Raw genomic sequence first — 13,314 nt, forward strand, 5'->3', positions numbered from 1 at the left:
AGTTCCCCCCCACCCCCTGTCACTGCCGTTGTGGTTGCCATCTGAGTCATGGGGGGAAGGGCAGTCTTAGGGTATTTCCTTTACGTTCTCGAGCAGTCAACAGCACATTTAAATATACGTTCATTATATTTTATCCAACATTACCTAAGTGTTTTATAGTGGGAGAATTTTTCAGTTACATAATCACTATCATATAGTCATATTGCCCAAAATGGAAATTTTCCATTTATACAATCAATGCCAAACAAAACATTCCTTATGGAATATTTCTTAAATAAATTTTAATTATCTTAACATCAACTTCAAAAGATCAGAATGTACTTCTCAAATTTCCTAATGTCTCATAATAAGCTAGTATGGATTTATAATATGTGAGCCATTTTGAAGCTATTAATTTTCAAATTCTACTCCTCTGTCTTTGAACATTAATAGGGACCCCTATTTTGAAAACTATTTTAATTGACCTTGCTGCCTCTTATGTACTATATTCAATCAACCAATAACCATTTGAGTAATGTTTACCAGGCATATTTCTGGGTAGCACAAAACAATTTTGGAGTTTAAATCTTAGTAGGCGGAGACAAACATACAAATGTATCACGTGGCGATGAGTGACCTGTACAAAAGCAAAGGTGGACAACAGGTCAGGAAGTAACAATCTGGTTGGGGCCACGAAGGGGAGCAATTAGTATTACATGTAAACTGGGAAGTAAAGTCCTTTTGGGCAAGGTGACATCTGAATAGCTTTAAAAGATGGGGGAGAGCGCCATGCAGATCGCTGGGAGGCTGGCTTTCCAGACAGAGAGCGCAACGAATATTCCTGAGGCAGCGGCACACTTCACCGCTCCAAAGCCAGTGCACACGCAGGGGAGTGAGTGAGTGAGGGGGACACAGGCGCTCCACAAACATTTGATAATAACATATTCGGATTGCATTTCCAGAATGTGTTGTCTTGGCCGGCCCCTCATCAAGGACCAAATGGATTTGTGTCCCTGAATTTGGTTTCCTTCAGCATTATGACCTCTGGTTTGAAACAGTGTGATGGAAAAAGAAGTTATGTTCACATACAAACTTGAGAGACTAGAGCACTATTTTATTATAAGCTCAGTTGGCACACTGTTCACAGAAGATACACTTCACTGTTACACAGGCTTATAAATAGAAAAATACATTGACTCACAAAAATATGGCACTTCAGTAACAAATTTAAACAAAGGTTTTCCAAAGAGAATAAAGGTTAGTTATTTCAATAACAAAGATGGTTTGTGTGTGTACACTGTGTCATGTATACACATATAACTGCACATTATATTTAAGGCGAATGGAATTTATAGCGAGCTGCTCCTTTGGTTGTGGAAAAACAGAAACACAGAAAATTGATTTCTTAACTACACAAATAGAGCACAGTTAATGTCCCCTGATATGTAGATGTAAAAACATGACTTACTCCACTAACATTTATGGCAACTTTGGAAGGCAATGCTTATGATCATGACTCTGCCCCTGACGTGTCTGGATCCTTCCTCACTAGAACACACAATTCAAACACAGAGGACACGACAACTTCTTTAGGATTTAAAAGAAGGTCTTATTTTACGGACAGAAATAAAAATATCTTAGCAACCACAGCTAAGTTTTTTAAGGGAACTGTGGGAGGGCAGTGGCAACAAACTGGACAGATACTCAGTAAAAATGTGTTTGAAAATATTCATGTAAGAGCAATTGCGTTCCATAATAGTTGTGTTTTCTGACTATACTTCTGCCAAACATTTGCCTCCATGAAATACACTTACTTTTATTCTTTATTTATATGATAATGTATTTCTTTCTAAATAGCTATTAAGTATCTTGGATATTTTAATCTATTTAAACAACTTTAATAAATAAGAATTTCCCCTTTGATCTTTATAAACTGCCATGAAGCACAGTTTAAAACCACCTTTAATTTGGTATGAAGACATGTTGGCAATGTAGGAGAATGCATGACCTTGGCAAGACCCAGCAAGTACAGGTGCCCATGATATCCATGAAAAATACAGCCCATAGAACATTTAGTTTGTCTTATTTGGAGCTAGAGTACAAATGTAACTGCTTAAATATAAACATCTATCTTCCACTAAATGGCAAACAAACATTTACATAATTAAAAACTAATTCCTTCAGTTCCACCAATGTAAAAATAAAACAAGTTGCAAATGTCAACAACACAGAGCTCCACGGTGAGTACAGAAGATCAGTCAGTAGTTCACATGCTAATCGAAGGCACAGTTTGAGGATGGTAGGCCAACGTCGTAAATGTGAAGAAAAAGAAGCTATATATTCACTTACTACAAGTAGCTTCAGCATGAGCACCAGCTGTGTTCAGATGTGGCCAGCATGTAGGTCAAGTGTAAATGCACAGATCACAGTGAACTAAAGCCATGAAAATCGAGTCCCCTGACCCTTCAGTCAAACTGTCAGAGCAACAGGAACAGCAGGGAGCTGGAGGCCCCACCTTTCTGTTGCTCATGTTACATTAAGCCACCCCTGCCCTCACCCCCAAACCCTTTCCCACTGACAGGAACCACAGTGAGTATACAATTGGTCAGTCCAGTTTGAGGTCTATAGATGTGGCCATAATTTGTGCAGTGCTCATTTTAAAGAGAATGCTTACATAAATTAATATTTGAGGATAGTGAACTGATGTTTGTGTATATTTTTGTTTAATATTCAAGCAGTTTAGATGGCATTTTCAAGGTTACTTACAGTACAAGTAAGATCATTTAATTTGGATTAAAGACTGGTAGTCTTATAATTGCATCTCAGATCTTGAATGTGAGACACCGGGCCGATCGATGACAGGTGACAATAACTTCCGTCACCCTTCACAATAAACACACTCCGCAGTGGCTACAAAATCCTCAATCCCTGACTGATCTACTGCCACAGGCTAAAGATTTATAAGGCACTTTTTTGGCTATGTGCAATATTTCTCCTAACTCTCAGGCTGAATCTTCAAGAAATATTTACAAAGCTGCAGCAAACTGATTTTAAAACTGGATGCTTTATTGATTGGTCTAATTGGAATGGTGAGAAGGAGCTTGTACACAATGTCCATTCATCTCTCTCTGGGCGGTACACCGCCCAGAGAGAAGATTACAGGCACTGGCCACTTCAATCACTGTGTAGCTCACTTGACTCCTCAACAGCCACACCCCCCCTTCTGCTTTCCTTCGCTTAGCTGCTCCGTAGAGGCGTGGCCATTAGACCGCACCACTCCTTCCGGGATCCACGACTTGTCCACACACCGTTCCATGCGCTTCATTATCAGGTCCAGGAGCGTCTCGATTGCTTGGCTTATGTTTGTCCCAGTGGCAGCGCTAGTTTCAAAGTAGGGGATTCTGGAAGGCAGAGACAACTCATATATAATGACTTGTAGAAGGAAAGAACAGTGAGCTTTGCCCTGGATAATTCTGCTTAAAAAATAGAGTACAAATACAAGCATACAAGGCAACAAAAGCACGTTACTAGTGCACATTACATTAAAAAAATAAAAAAAAATAAGATCATTGATACTGTATTCCTAATAGAGGTGTAAAAATTTCTGAAAGTTTTTATTCCCATTATGCAGATAATTAAACTGTGGACCAACAAGACAGAGTAACTCTTCCAATGTCATAGTTTCTGTTCCTAGAAAGGAACAGAGCTAGTCGTGGAATCCACAGCTGTTTGACTCCAGCATGACCAACTCAGCCACAGGCTCAACAGCTTCCAAACTTACATACATCGTATGGGGATGTGTCATATGTCCTGTCCAAAGCAGGTAAATCTCTTTTACTTACTGCACATGGGGAAATTAAAAAACTAAAAATGCTGACATCAGAGAGAAATCTGAGGTCACTGGCTGTGTCTGCCAAACGCTTTGCTGCTTGTCACCTCCAGGTGGTATTCCTGGATCATCCACTGGAAGACATTCTGAATTCTGCTTCCCAGAGTTCTTAAGTATGTTTGTTTTATTATCCAAAGACCTGTGGTACGTGTGCAATTTTTTAAGTAACTCACAAAGCTTTATTTCAAAATTATAAGGCTGCTTTTCACATAATCTCATGGTGGCCATGCTTTATACATTTGAACTAGTTTTTACAACAGGATTAATTAATGCATTGAATTAGTCTTTTCAACAGGATTAATCAACTGCCAGATTCTTCCACCTTTTTCTAATAAAATCATGAACATGGTAATAAAATTGTATTTCCTCAAACTGTTGATTTCATTTCTACCACTTAAGGAATCTGGCCAAAATGCTCTCAGATGTAAAAACTCCAAAAGAATTTTTTTAACACTTCAAGGAGTCCTGCAATTGAATTCAGTGAAGTATTTCTTACATTTATAGGGATTTAAAAATCCCCCATTATTACTTTTCCTAAAGAATGTCTTTGTTTTCCTGTGTTGTCCAGCATGTAAACACTGCATCAATGACTCAAATTACAATTTCAGTTACTCTTGTATTATTTCCTGGCAGCAGCAGCTTCCACATGAGAGAAACCTTACAGATTTTTAAAACCATCTTTGTGCTTTAACAGATGTTTTCAGGGCTGTTCTGCTTCTTACATCACTAAGAAGCAGGTGAGGGTGTGCATGTGCACGGATGGAAGGCTATTTCTCCATTGCGACTCCTCAAGACAACCTCTGTCTTATCTGCACACTTCCTACAGGACTGGCAACTTGACTTCTGCACTTCTCCCCTGCTTTAGTACAACTTCTAAAAACTGGTTAAGGAACTCACTTCATTTCAGCATTTATCTACACATCTGTTTTGTAAGAGAGGGTTGCTCCAATGATTCTACCATGTCTGTATTGACAGCCCTTCATATGCTGACTCCAAAATATCTTAATCAGAGAAGGGTCTCTGCCATGCAAACTACATGGTCTTCGTGGTTTTGCAATCTCCTGCCTGTCTACCACTTTGGTTACTGTCAATATTTTTTCCTCCCTCATTATCAGTTGCCTTATCCACAAAATGAAGATAATGTATCTTTTCTACCCGCCCTTCCTGGTCTCATGCAATATTTGATTAGCAAGTGTTAAGAGGATATCCTTTATGGGGGCTCAGTAAATAATTATTTATCAACTGCCTATGATGTTATTGAGCTAAGTCTCAGGGAGAGTTTGTGATATTGCCATTGTTACAGAAATTTAATTTTGGATAGAGAATTCTGAAGGCTCACATACTTGCGTTTTCTTCATTATGCTCTTCCTCAGTGACACCCACAAAGAATCATTTAATCTCTACAGAACATTTCTTAGGCTTAAGGGGAAGGCTTGATCACTCCATCACCATTTAGAAATTAGCTGTTTCAAGGGATGGCAACTAGAAAATGAATCCCTCCCCCCAAAGAACAATGGGCTAAAATTGAAAATACAAAGTAAAAGTAGTTAAATAGTAAACTTCCTTATAAATACTAATCATAATAATATGCATCTAATTTTTAAAGTTTCCACAAATTCAGTTATAAATATCTTTCCAACTCTAGAGTCCTCAAACTCACTAAATGCCTCAACTGAATCACCATTAAGCTCTTTCTACTTTCCATAGTTTCTTCCCTTTTGGCTCCTGAAAATTACCCCAAAGTCAGTTTTAATGACATAAATGAGGAAACACAGTTGAAAGTACTTTTAAAGACTATGAAACCCCACTTCCGGCCAAGATGGAGGCATAGGTGGATGCACCGTACCTCCACACACAGCCAAGGTTGGAACAACAACAATTTAGAGGCAGAATAACACCCAGAACTGATAGAAAATTTATCTGAATGGAAGTCCGACAGCCAAGAAGTTGAAATAGACCTGTTCATCCAGACCGGTAGGAGGGGCGGAGACAAGCAGCCGGGCACGGGTCAAGGCACACGAAGAACAGGGAGAACTGGGCGTAGAAGGCAACTGGGAGTGCGTAAGGCATCTGGGGCGCTCAAGATCGCAGCAGGTGGACCCTGAGTATACAAGTGGCAGCTGGCAGACCCAGTGAGGCAGCAATTGTGGATCAGGTCAGAATGTGCAACCCAGGATCCCAGAGAAGGGACTGAGGTCCCAGGAGAATGGAGCTACTGCCATTGTTCCCTCCCACCCCCACATACAACGTCACAATCTAGCGACTGGGGTGCCCAGCCCTGGTGAACACCTAAGGCTCCACCCCTCACCATAACAGGAGTGACCAGACCCCCCCCCCAAAAAAAGAGAGAGAGAGATGGCTCAAACAGAAGAACAAATTGGTGCCGCAGAACTCATCCTTTTGAGCAACCAAGAAATAGCTAACCTATCAGATGCACAGTTCAAAACACTGGTGATCAGGAAGCTCACAGAATTGGTTGATTGTGGTCACAAATTAGATGAAAAAATGCAGGTTACCATAAAAGAAATGAAGGAAAATGCATAGGGAACCAATAGTGATGGGAAGGAAACAGGGACTCAAAACAATAGAGTGGACCAGAAGGAAGAAAGAAACAACCAAACAGGAAAGAATGAAGAAATAAGAATTCAAAAAAATGAGGAGAAGCTTAGGAACCTCCAGGACATCTTTAAACGTTCCAACATCCAAATTATAGGGGTACCAGAAGGGGAAGAGGTAGAGCAACAGATTGAAAATGTATTTGAAGAAATAATAAAGGAGAACTTCCTCATTCTGGCAAAGGAAATAGACTTCCAGGAAGTCCAGAAGCTCAGAGAGTCCCAAAGAAGTTGGACCCAAGAAGAAACACACCAAGGCACATCATAATTACATTAGCCAAGGTAAAAATGAAGGAGAGAATCCTAGAAGCACCAAGAGATAAGGGGACAGTCACCTACAAAGGAGTTCCCATCAGACTGTCAGCTGATTTCTCAAAAGAGACCTTACAGGCAAGAAGGGGCTGGAAAGAAATATTCCAAGTCATGAAAGACAAGGACCTATATCCCAGATTACTCTCTCCAGCAAAGCTTTCATTTAGAATGGAAGGGCAGATAAAGTGCTTCTCAGACAAGGTCAAGTTAAAGGAGTTCATCATCACCAAGCCCTTATTATATGAAATGTTAAAGGGATTTATCAAAGAAAAAAGATAAAAAATATGAACAGTAAAATGACAACAAACTCACAATTATTAACAACCACACCTAAAATAAAAACAAACTAAGCAAACAACTAGAACAGAAACAGAACCACAGAAATGGAGATCACATGGAGGGTTAGCAACAGGAGAGTGGGAGGAGAAGAGAGGGGGAAAAGGTACAGAGAATAAGTAGCATAGATTGTAGGCAGAAAATAGACAGGGGGAGGGTAAGAATAGTATGAGAAATGTAGAAGCTAAAGAACTTATAAGTATGACACATGGACATGAACTAAAGGGGGGGAAGTGGGTGGGAGAGGGTGTACAAGGTGGATGGGAGTGAAGGGGAGAAATGGGACAACTGTAATAGCATAATCAATAAAATATGTTAAAAAAATTAAAGACTGAAACCTGTGTGTGGAAATCACAGACAATTTGGACAATGGTCAAGAGCCATAACCTCCAGAGCCAGGCTTCCTGGATGCGAACCTAGCACTTGTTACCCAGGGGGAGCACTGGCGAGCTATTAATCTCTGGGCCTCAGCTGCTTCATCTGGAAAACAGATAATAGCAGGATCTTCTTATAAGGATTAAGTGAGTTGACATTTAAAGCGCTTAGATTGAAATCTGACATGTAGGAAATGTGTCATTTTTTGACAAATGTGTCATTGATAAGTATTTCTTACTTCCAACACAGAAATGGGTAGGTACAAAAGTTTGCTTGTGATTTTGTTGTTTAAAACACAGAACACATAGAAGCAGTGTCACTGAGTCATGGAAATTCATAGTTCCAAGAGACCTTGGCAGCATTATAAACATTAAGTTCCCAGACTAGCCCACTAGTGTTGATTTAGTCCACAGTGTGGCTGACCTACAGTACTGCTCTAAAGTTTGATACCTGGGACACGATTCCATGCATCAGGGACAGCTCACGCAGATCTACCTACCCCAGCCAGAGTGCTTCACGCTCCAAAGCACTTGCCCCTCTTCACTCCTCATTGAGCCCCTCATTCCCCCAAGTGATCATCACCAGATGCTGACAGAAAATGGATCTTACTTTACCAATGAATGTATAAATGACTTAAGCAGAAATGACTGATGCCTCTAGCATCATAGCTCTATGATGCTAGATCAAGAGCTCTATGAGCTATTGTCTCCTGTTTACTTAAGCAAATATTTAATTGGTGATTTTTCAGGATGTATGAATTAGATGTATATTTTAAGTCCCTCACATTAAAAGATGTAGAGTATTAACAAGATGTAGTTTACATTTATAATTCCAAATTCAGGTAACAAACTTACATCCTTCGATTAAAAGTGTATTTTCCTGCCATTTGTGAACCTCCAGATCATGAGACCAGGAGTCAGGTTAACAACCTTAAAATCTTTAGACTGATCATTCAGAGTCTCCTGAGGGATTAGGGCCATGCGGGTTTGTTTCTACAGGAACAAAATACTACACTCACTCCTCTCCACTCTCAGCTCTTTGCCCTGCCAGACAAAAAGCAAACTAGGTGTGATCACAGAGCAGACCCTGGAGTAAGACTCTCCTTCCATAATTAAATGATGCTCCAGAGACAGAAATGTGCCTTGCATTCACATTTGAAAATTAGACTGTTCAGCTTGTCTTAAGGACACAGAAAGTCTAGTGGATGGAGTTAGTAATACTTTCACGTTCACATCTTCTGGGTGTTCACTTTTAGAAGGCATTTGGGGAACTTCATCTGAACACTTCTCTGTACCTGTGTAATAAGGGGTAACCGTGGTTCACAGGGTTGTGTTAAAGAGGAAATGAGATAATACAGGTAAAGGGCTTAGCACAAGCCTAGCATCCAGCAAGAGTTCAATAAAAGTTTAACTAATGAGGTTTTCTCTAAAAATAATATTCTGCTTTTCCTAAAATATACTAGGCAAAAGTTTAATAATCTTAGTTTAAATTCAAGAGGATCAATTGTAATTTTTTAACCACAGAAAGAGTGGTATTGTTCCTTCTCTCCACATGGTGGCGCTAAAGCAGCATTACCAGGAAGCATATCTGCAAACCTTTGAAAAAAGTCCTGTGCCACCCACCAATGGTGCCATCGATCTGTAAGCGACCACAAAATGGCCATTGGGAACAGTTGCAGAACACCAGTCTAGTGTGCTTTTAAAAATAGATTAATCACAAATTTAAAAATAAAATAAAATGAAGAAAATGACAAACAGCTTCAAATTGATGAAGGGCCATCATCATTTGCAGTTTTTCACTAAGATAACTATAAATAACCAGTTCATGCCATAGACCAGGATTCACATGCAGCTTGTTGTTTCCCTATTATTTATTTCTAAAAAACTAGACGATCCAAGGTCCCACTTAGGATTTGTTAGGAATAAAATCAATTGTATTTAAGAATTCTCCCAAGTGGTTCTAGATATTTGGCTCATGTGGACCAGAAATTATGGAGAAATTTTTCACTAAAGTAGGAACTGGGTCTCACTACCTTTCAGAGCCTGATGGATGCTTAATAAACACGATACTACAGTAAAAAAAAAAACAGTTTTCAACCTTTCTCATCTCATGGTGCACATAAACCAATTACTAAAATTCTGTGGCACATAGAAAATATATTTTTGCTGACCTGACAAAAATAGGTATAATTTTGATTTATTCACAAAAAATAATAATAGAACTACCTACCCTTTTACTAACAGTAATATTAATTACTAATAGTAAACAGTACTTGTAATAGAAATGTGATTTCAAAGTAACCTTTTAAAAAATCACGTGCCCACACTTGTACATAAGGATTTCTGGTACCAAGAATTAGCCAATCAGACACAACCTTATCATGCAACATGACCAATAAAATGCAACTCTATTATATGACCTATATATTATGATTCAAGACAGGGCATTCACACCAGAAGGCTACTATTGTGTTGGCTGTGGTCATTTTGTTAACTTGACAATCTAAAGGAAAAGAGGTCAATGCCCTTGACCAAACAGTCTCGTGGCACACCAGTGTACAAGGCGCACTGGTTGAAAACTGCTGCAGTAAAGGGCTAGTGTATGGATGATTTCAACCTGGGAGATTGTGCCAAATGAAACCTAGATCCTATACTGACTTGTGTGGGGCTCTGATGTCATCCAGTTTGCAAAGCAAACCACTAGAGCTCAAGCTATTCATACTTCATTTCATCTAGCTCAAACTAGATGAACACTGAGCATTCTGCTGAACTAAGCCACTTGAAATTCCAGAAATGGACTGCACTCATATTATGAATACTGTAAGTAAATGTTTTTAAACTCATCCTTCATTCCAGAAACTCTTGAGCACCTTCCTCATCAATAGCCAACAGTCTTCCGTGGGAAAACAAGTTGTTTTAAATGTGCTGCCCCTTAAAAAGTAAACCCTAAAAGGTCTCATCACAAGGGAAAAAAAATTGTGGCTATATGTGGCGATGGATGTTAACTAAACTTATTTTGGTAACCATTTTGTAGTATACACACATACCAAATTATTATATTGTACACCTGAAAATAATTCAATATTATATGTCAATTATATCTCAATTTTTAAAAAATGTGTTGCTAATTTCTTTGCCCAGCACACGAAAGGTGTACATTCAATCACCATGCTTTCATCCCATTCACAATTTTCTCTATTTTCTGCAACTCTGAACCAGAAACAAAAGGCTTATCATGACCACCAACTATCTCTGCTAAGTAAAGCAGAGCATGGGAGGGAATTTAAGTGCAACCATTTAAAAAGAATTTTTTACATTTATTTTTAGACAGAAGGAATGGGAAGGAGAAAGAGAGGGAGAAAAACATCAATGTGTGGTTGCCTCTTGCACGCCCCCTACTGAGGGCCTGGCCCACAACCCAGGCATGTGCCCTGACTGGGAATCAAGCTGCTGACTCTTTAGTTTGCAGGCCAGTGCTCAGTCCACTGAGTTACACCAGCCAGGGATAGGTACAACCATTTTTACTCACAAAGTCCTTGCCTTCCCACTGTGGCTGGTGCTCCTTCAGTACCAATCCCAGCATCCCTTCTGAGTCTATATCACAGCTGATACAGTTAACTGTGTAAGGGGAAAACAATCCTTTTTCTCTTTAGCATGGATTTTCCAGTGAGAAATAATTGAACATGTTACCCTCACCCACACATGGCACAAGTAAACAACAGCTTCATGTTCTGTATGTGATTCTGTCCAGCTAGTCTGTCAAGGAAACTATCTGCCAGCATGCACACATGATAGTACTTGGCACCAACACCGATGGGTCTCAAAGTGCTGTCCTCAACCACCAGCAGCAACATCTGGAAATCAACTAGAAATATAAATTTGGGGACTCCGACACAGACCTACTGAATCAGAAACTGTGGGGCCCAGTGGTCAGGTATTCTGAAGCACACTAAAGCCTGAGATCCAGCAGCACCACCTACGAAAGGACTGTCGGCAACACTGTGTTCTGCTCTCTTCAAACACATTTGTCACTGGCTTTGTAGCTATTCTCACAAGTGTTTCAGCAACAATGTGAATTGTAATAGTTTTTTGACTGGCAGGACTACGGATTTGAACAAACCTGTTTTGTTCTCTTCTCTGACTTCACTGACATATTATTCAATATAAAACACTGGAAAATATTATTTTGTATGTATTCTAGAAAAATGTGATTGTTTTACTAATAAATCAGTTTGTTGTGTTAGGAAGTGATATAAGAACATCATGTTACCACTTAACCAAGTCTTATAGCAAAAAGGATTTTACAGGGAATGAGAGGTAAATGGATTCTTAGTCTACTAAAAATAAATTTTCTGTTATGCATCATCACGCATCCGATGTGCCCTTTCCATTCCGGGCTCACTCACTGATCTGCTGGTCCCAGCATGGGCGGATTTCTGTTCCACATCTGCACTGGAACATGTTCTTTATTAGCTTTGCAAAGTTTTTCTGAGACATAGTCTGCCATTTTCTGAATGTATGTTTATTTCAGAAAATCACTTGTGAACCAATAATCCATTTTTCTGAATTGAGGATATAAGGTAATAATAATAACAAAGTAATAACAAAAGTGCAAAATAATAACAAAATAATAATAACAAAAGTGCAAATTTATCAGACAACACAGCAATGATATGAAGATATGCCATAAACCATGTTTTCATACAACACATAAATCAAGTCACCAATGTAGCCCTTTAGTGCATGTGCAACCAATGAAAATATTATCATTAAGAATGAAAAAGATTTCTGTAAAAATAATCATTAAATTTCCATGTCAAATTTGTTATAAGCAATGAACCAAATTGCTCCATCATATTTTCCTCTGAAACTTCCAAACAGCCTATGGAACTATACTTTGTACTTCCTTATTCTTAAGAGAATTCTATTTCCATCCCTTTCCATTCTTCTCCAACAGTTTCAATGACCTTATCTGCTGATCCTATCTCTCCTCATTTTAATTCAATCCAGAAACTTCAGTTTGAGCCTCTCTCTCTAAAATATTCCCCAGGCCTGTGATCTGAGTACAGGAGAAACAATCCAGTATCCACAGATGCCCCACAGGGCCCGAAGACAAATGCGGGCTCTTCCTAGACGGGAAGTGGAAATCTGAGGACCACGGCAACAAGCAAAGGGCTGAAGAAGCCCAGAGGAGGAATAAGTCAATCTTGACTGTGCCCCTGTACTTGAGAATATACTTGTTTGATCTAACTAACTCTGCAAGCTGCCCTATTTTCTGCTTTTTTGACCTTTACTAACTTCTCAAAAGCATGGTCCAGGTTCGTGGTTTCCATTGCTTCACCACTTACTTCCTCCTTACCCCCTTGCAACACAGTTCCCAGCTTCAGCACTTCACTATCCTCCGTGGTATTTGATCACTGCCCACTCCATTGCAGGAGTGCCTCTCAACCAGGGCTGGAGTGGGAGCCTACCTGAGTCACCTGTGGGGCTTTGTCACCTCAGACAGAGGTTCTCAACCACTGTGCCAGAAAATCATGTGAAGGGCTTTAAGAGACAACAGTGCCCAGGCCCCCATCTACTGTGCCTTTGAAATATGTCAACTTGGCTAGGTTGAACGACATTTCCCAGAATTCCCTTCCAGTTAGGGTGAACCACAGAGATCTAGGGGATGGAAATGAAGCAGAAGCCATCCTGTGGCTCTCGTACACTGTCATTTATCTGCTAGTTCACCTCGTTGTCATAAGCCAGCAGCCATACCTGCACCTGCTCCACCTTCTCTAGGTCCTCCTTTAGCTGCTCCAACTCCTGG

At 39.7% G+C, this 13,314-nt stretch overlaps 1 protein-coding gene across 6 annotated transcripts in view; it reads right to left on the reverse strand.

Moving 5' to 3' along the window:
- Nucleotides 1–1,072: 1,072 nt before the first annotated feature.
- Nucleotides 1,073–13,314, reverse strand: part of RAB27A (RAB27A, member RAS oncogene family) — a 65,411-nt gene continuing 53,169 nt past the window's right edge. For all 6 annotated transcript variants that reach the window (XM_045823560.1, XM_045823557.1, XM_045823559.1 and 3 more), the window contains one exon: nt 1,073–3,380. In XM_045823560.1, coding sequence (XP_045679516.1) covers nt 3,182–3,380 — 199 coding nt within the window. In that variant the 3' untranslated portion in view covers nt 1,073–3,181. The remainder of the gene's footprint in view (nt 3,381–13,314) is intronic.

Source organism: Phyllostomus hastatus, unplaced genomic scaffold (genome assembly GCF_019186645.2).
Source record: "Phyllostomus hastatus isolate PE091 unplaced genomic scaffold, TTU_PhHast_1.1 phas_scaffold_501, whole genome shotgun sequence".
NCBI classification, from domain to species: domain Eukaryota; kingdom Metazoa; phylum Chordata; class Mammalia; order Chiroptera; family Phyllostomidae; genus Phyllostomus; species Phyllostomus hastatus.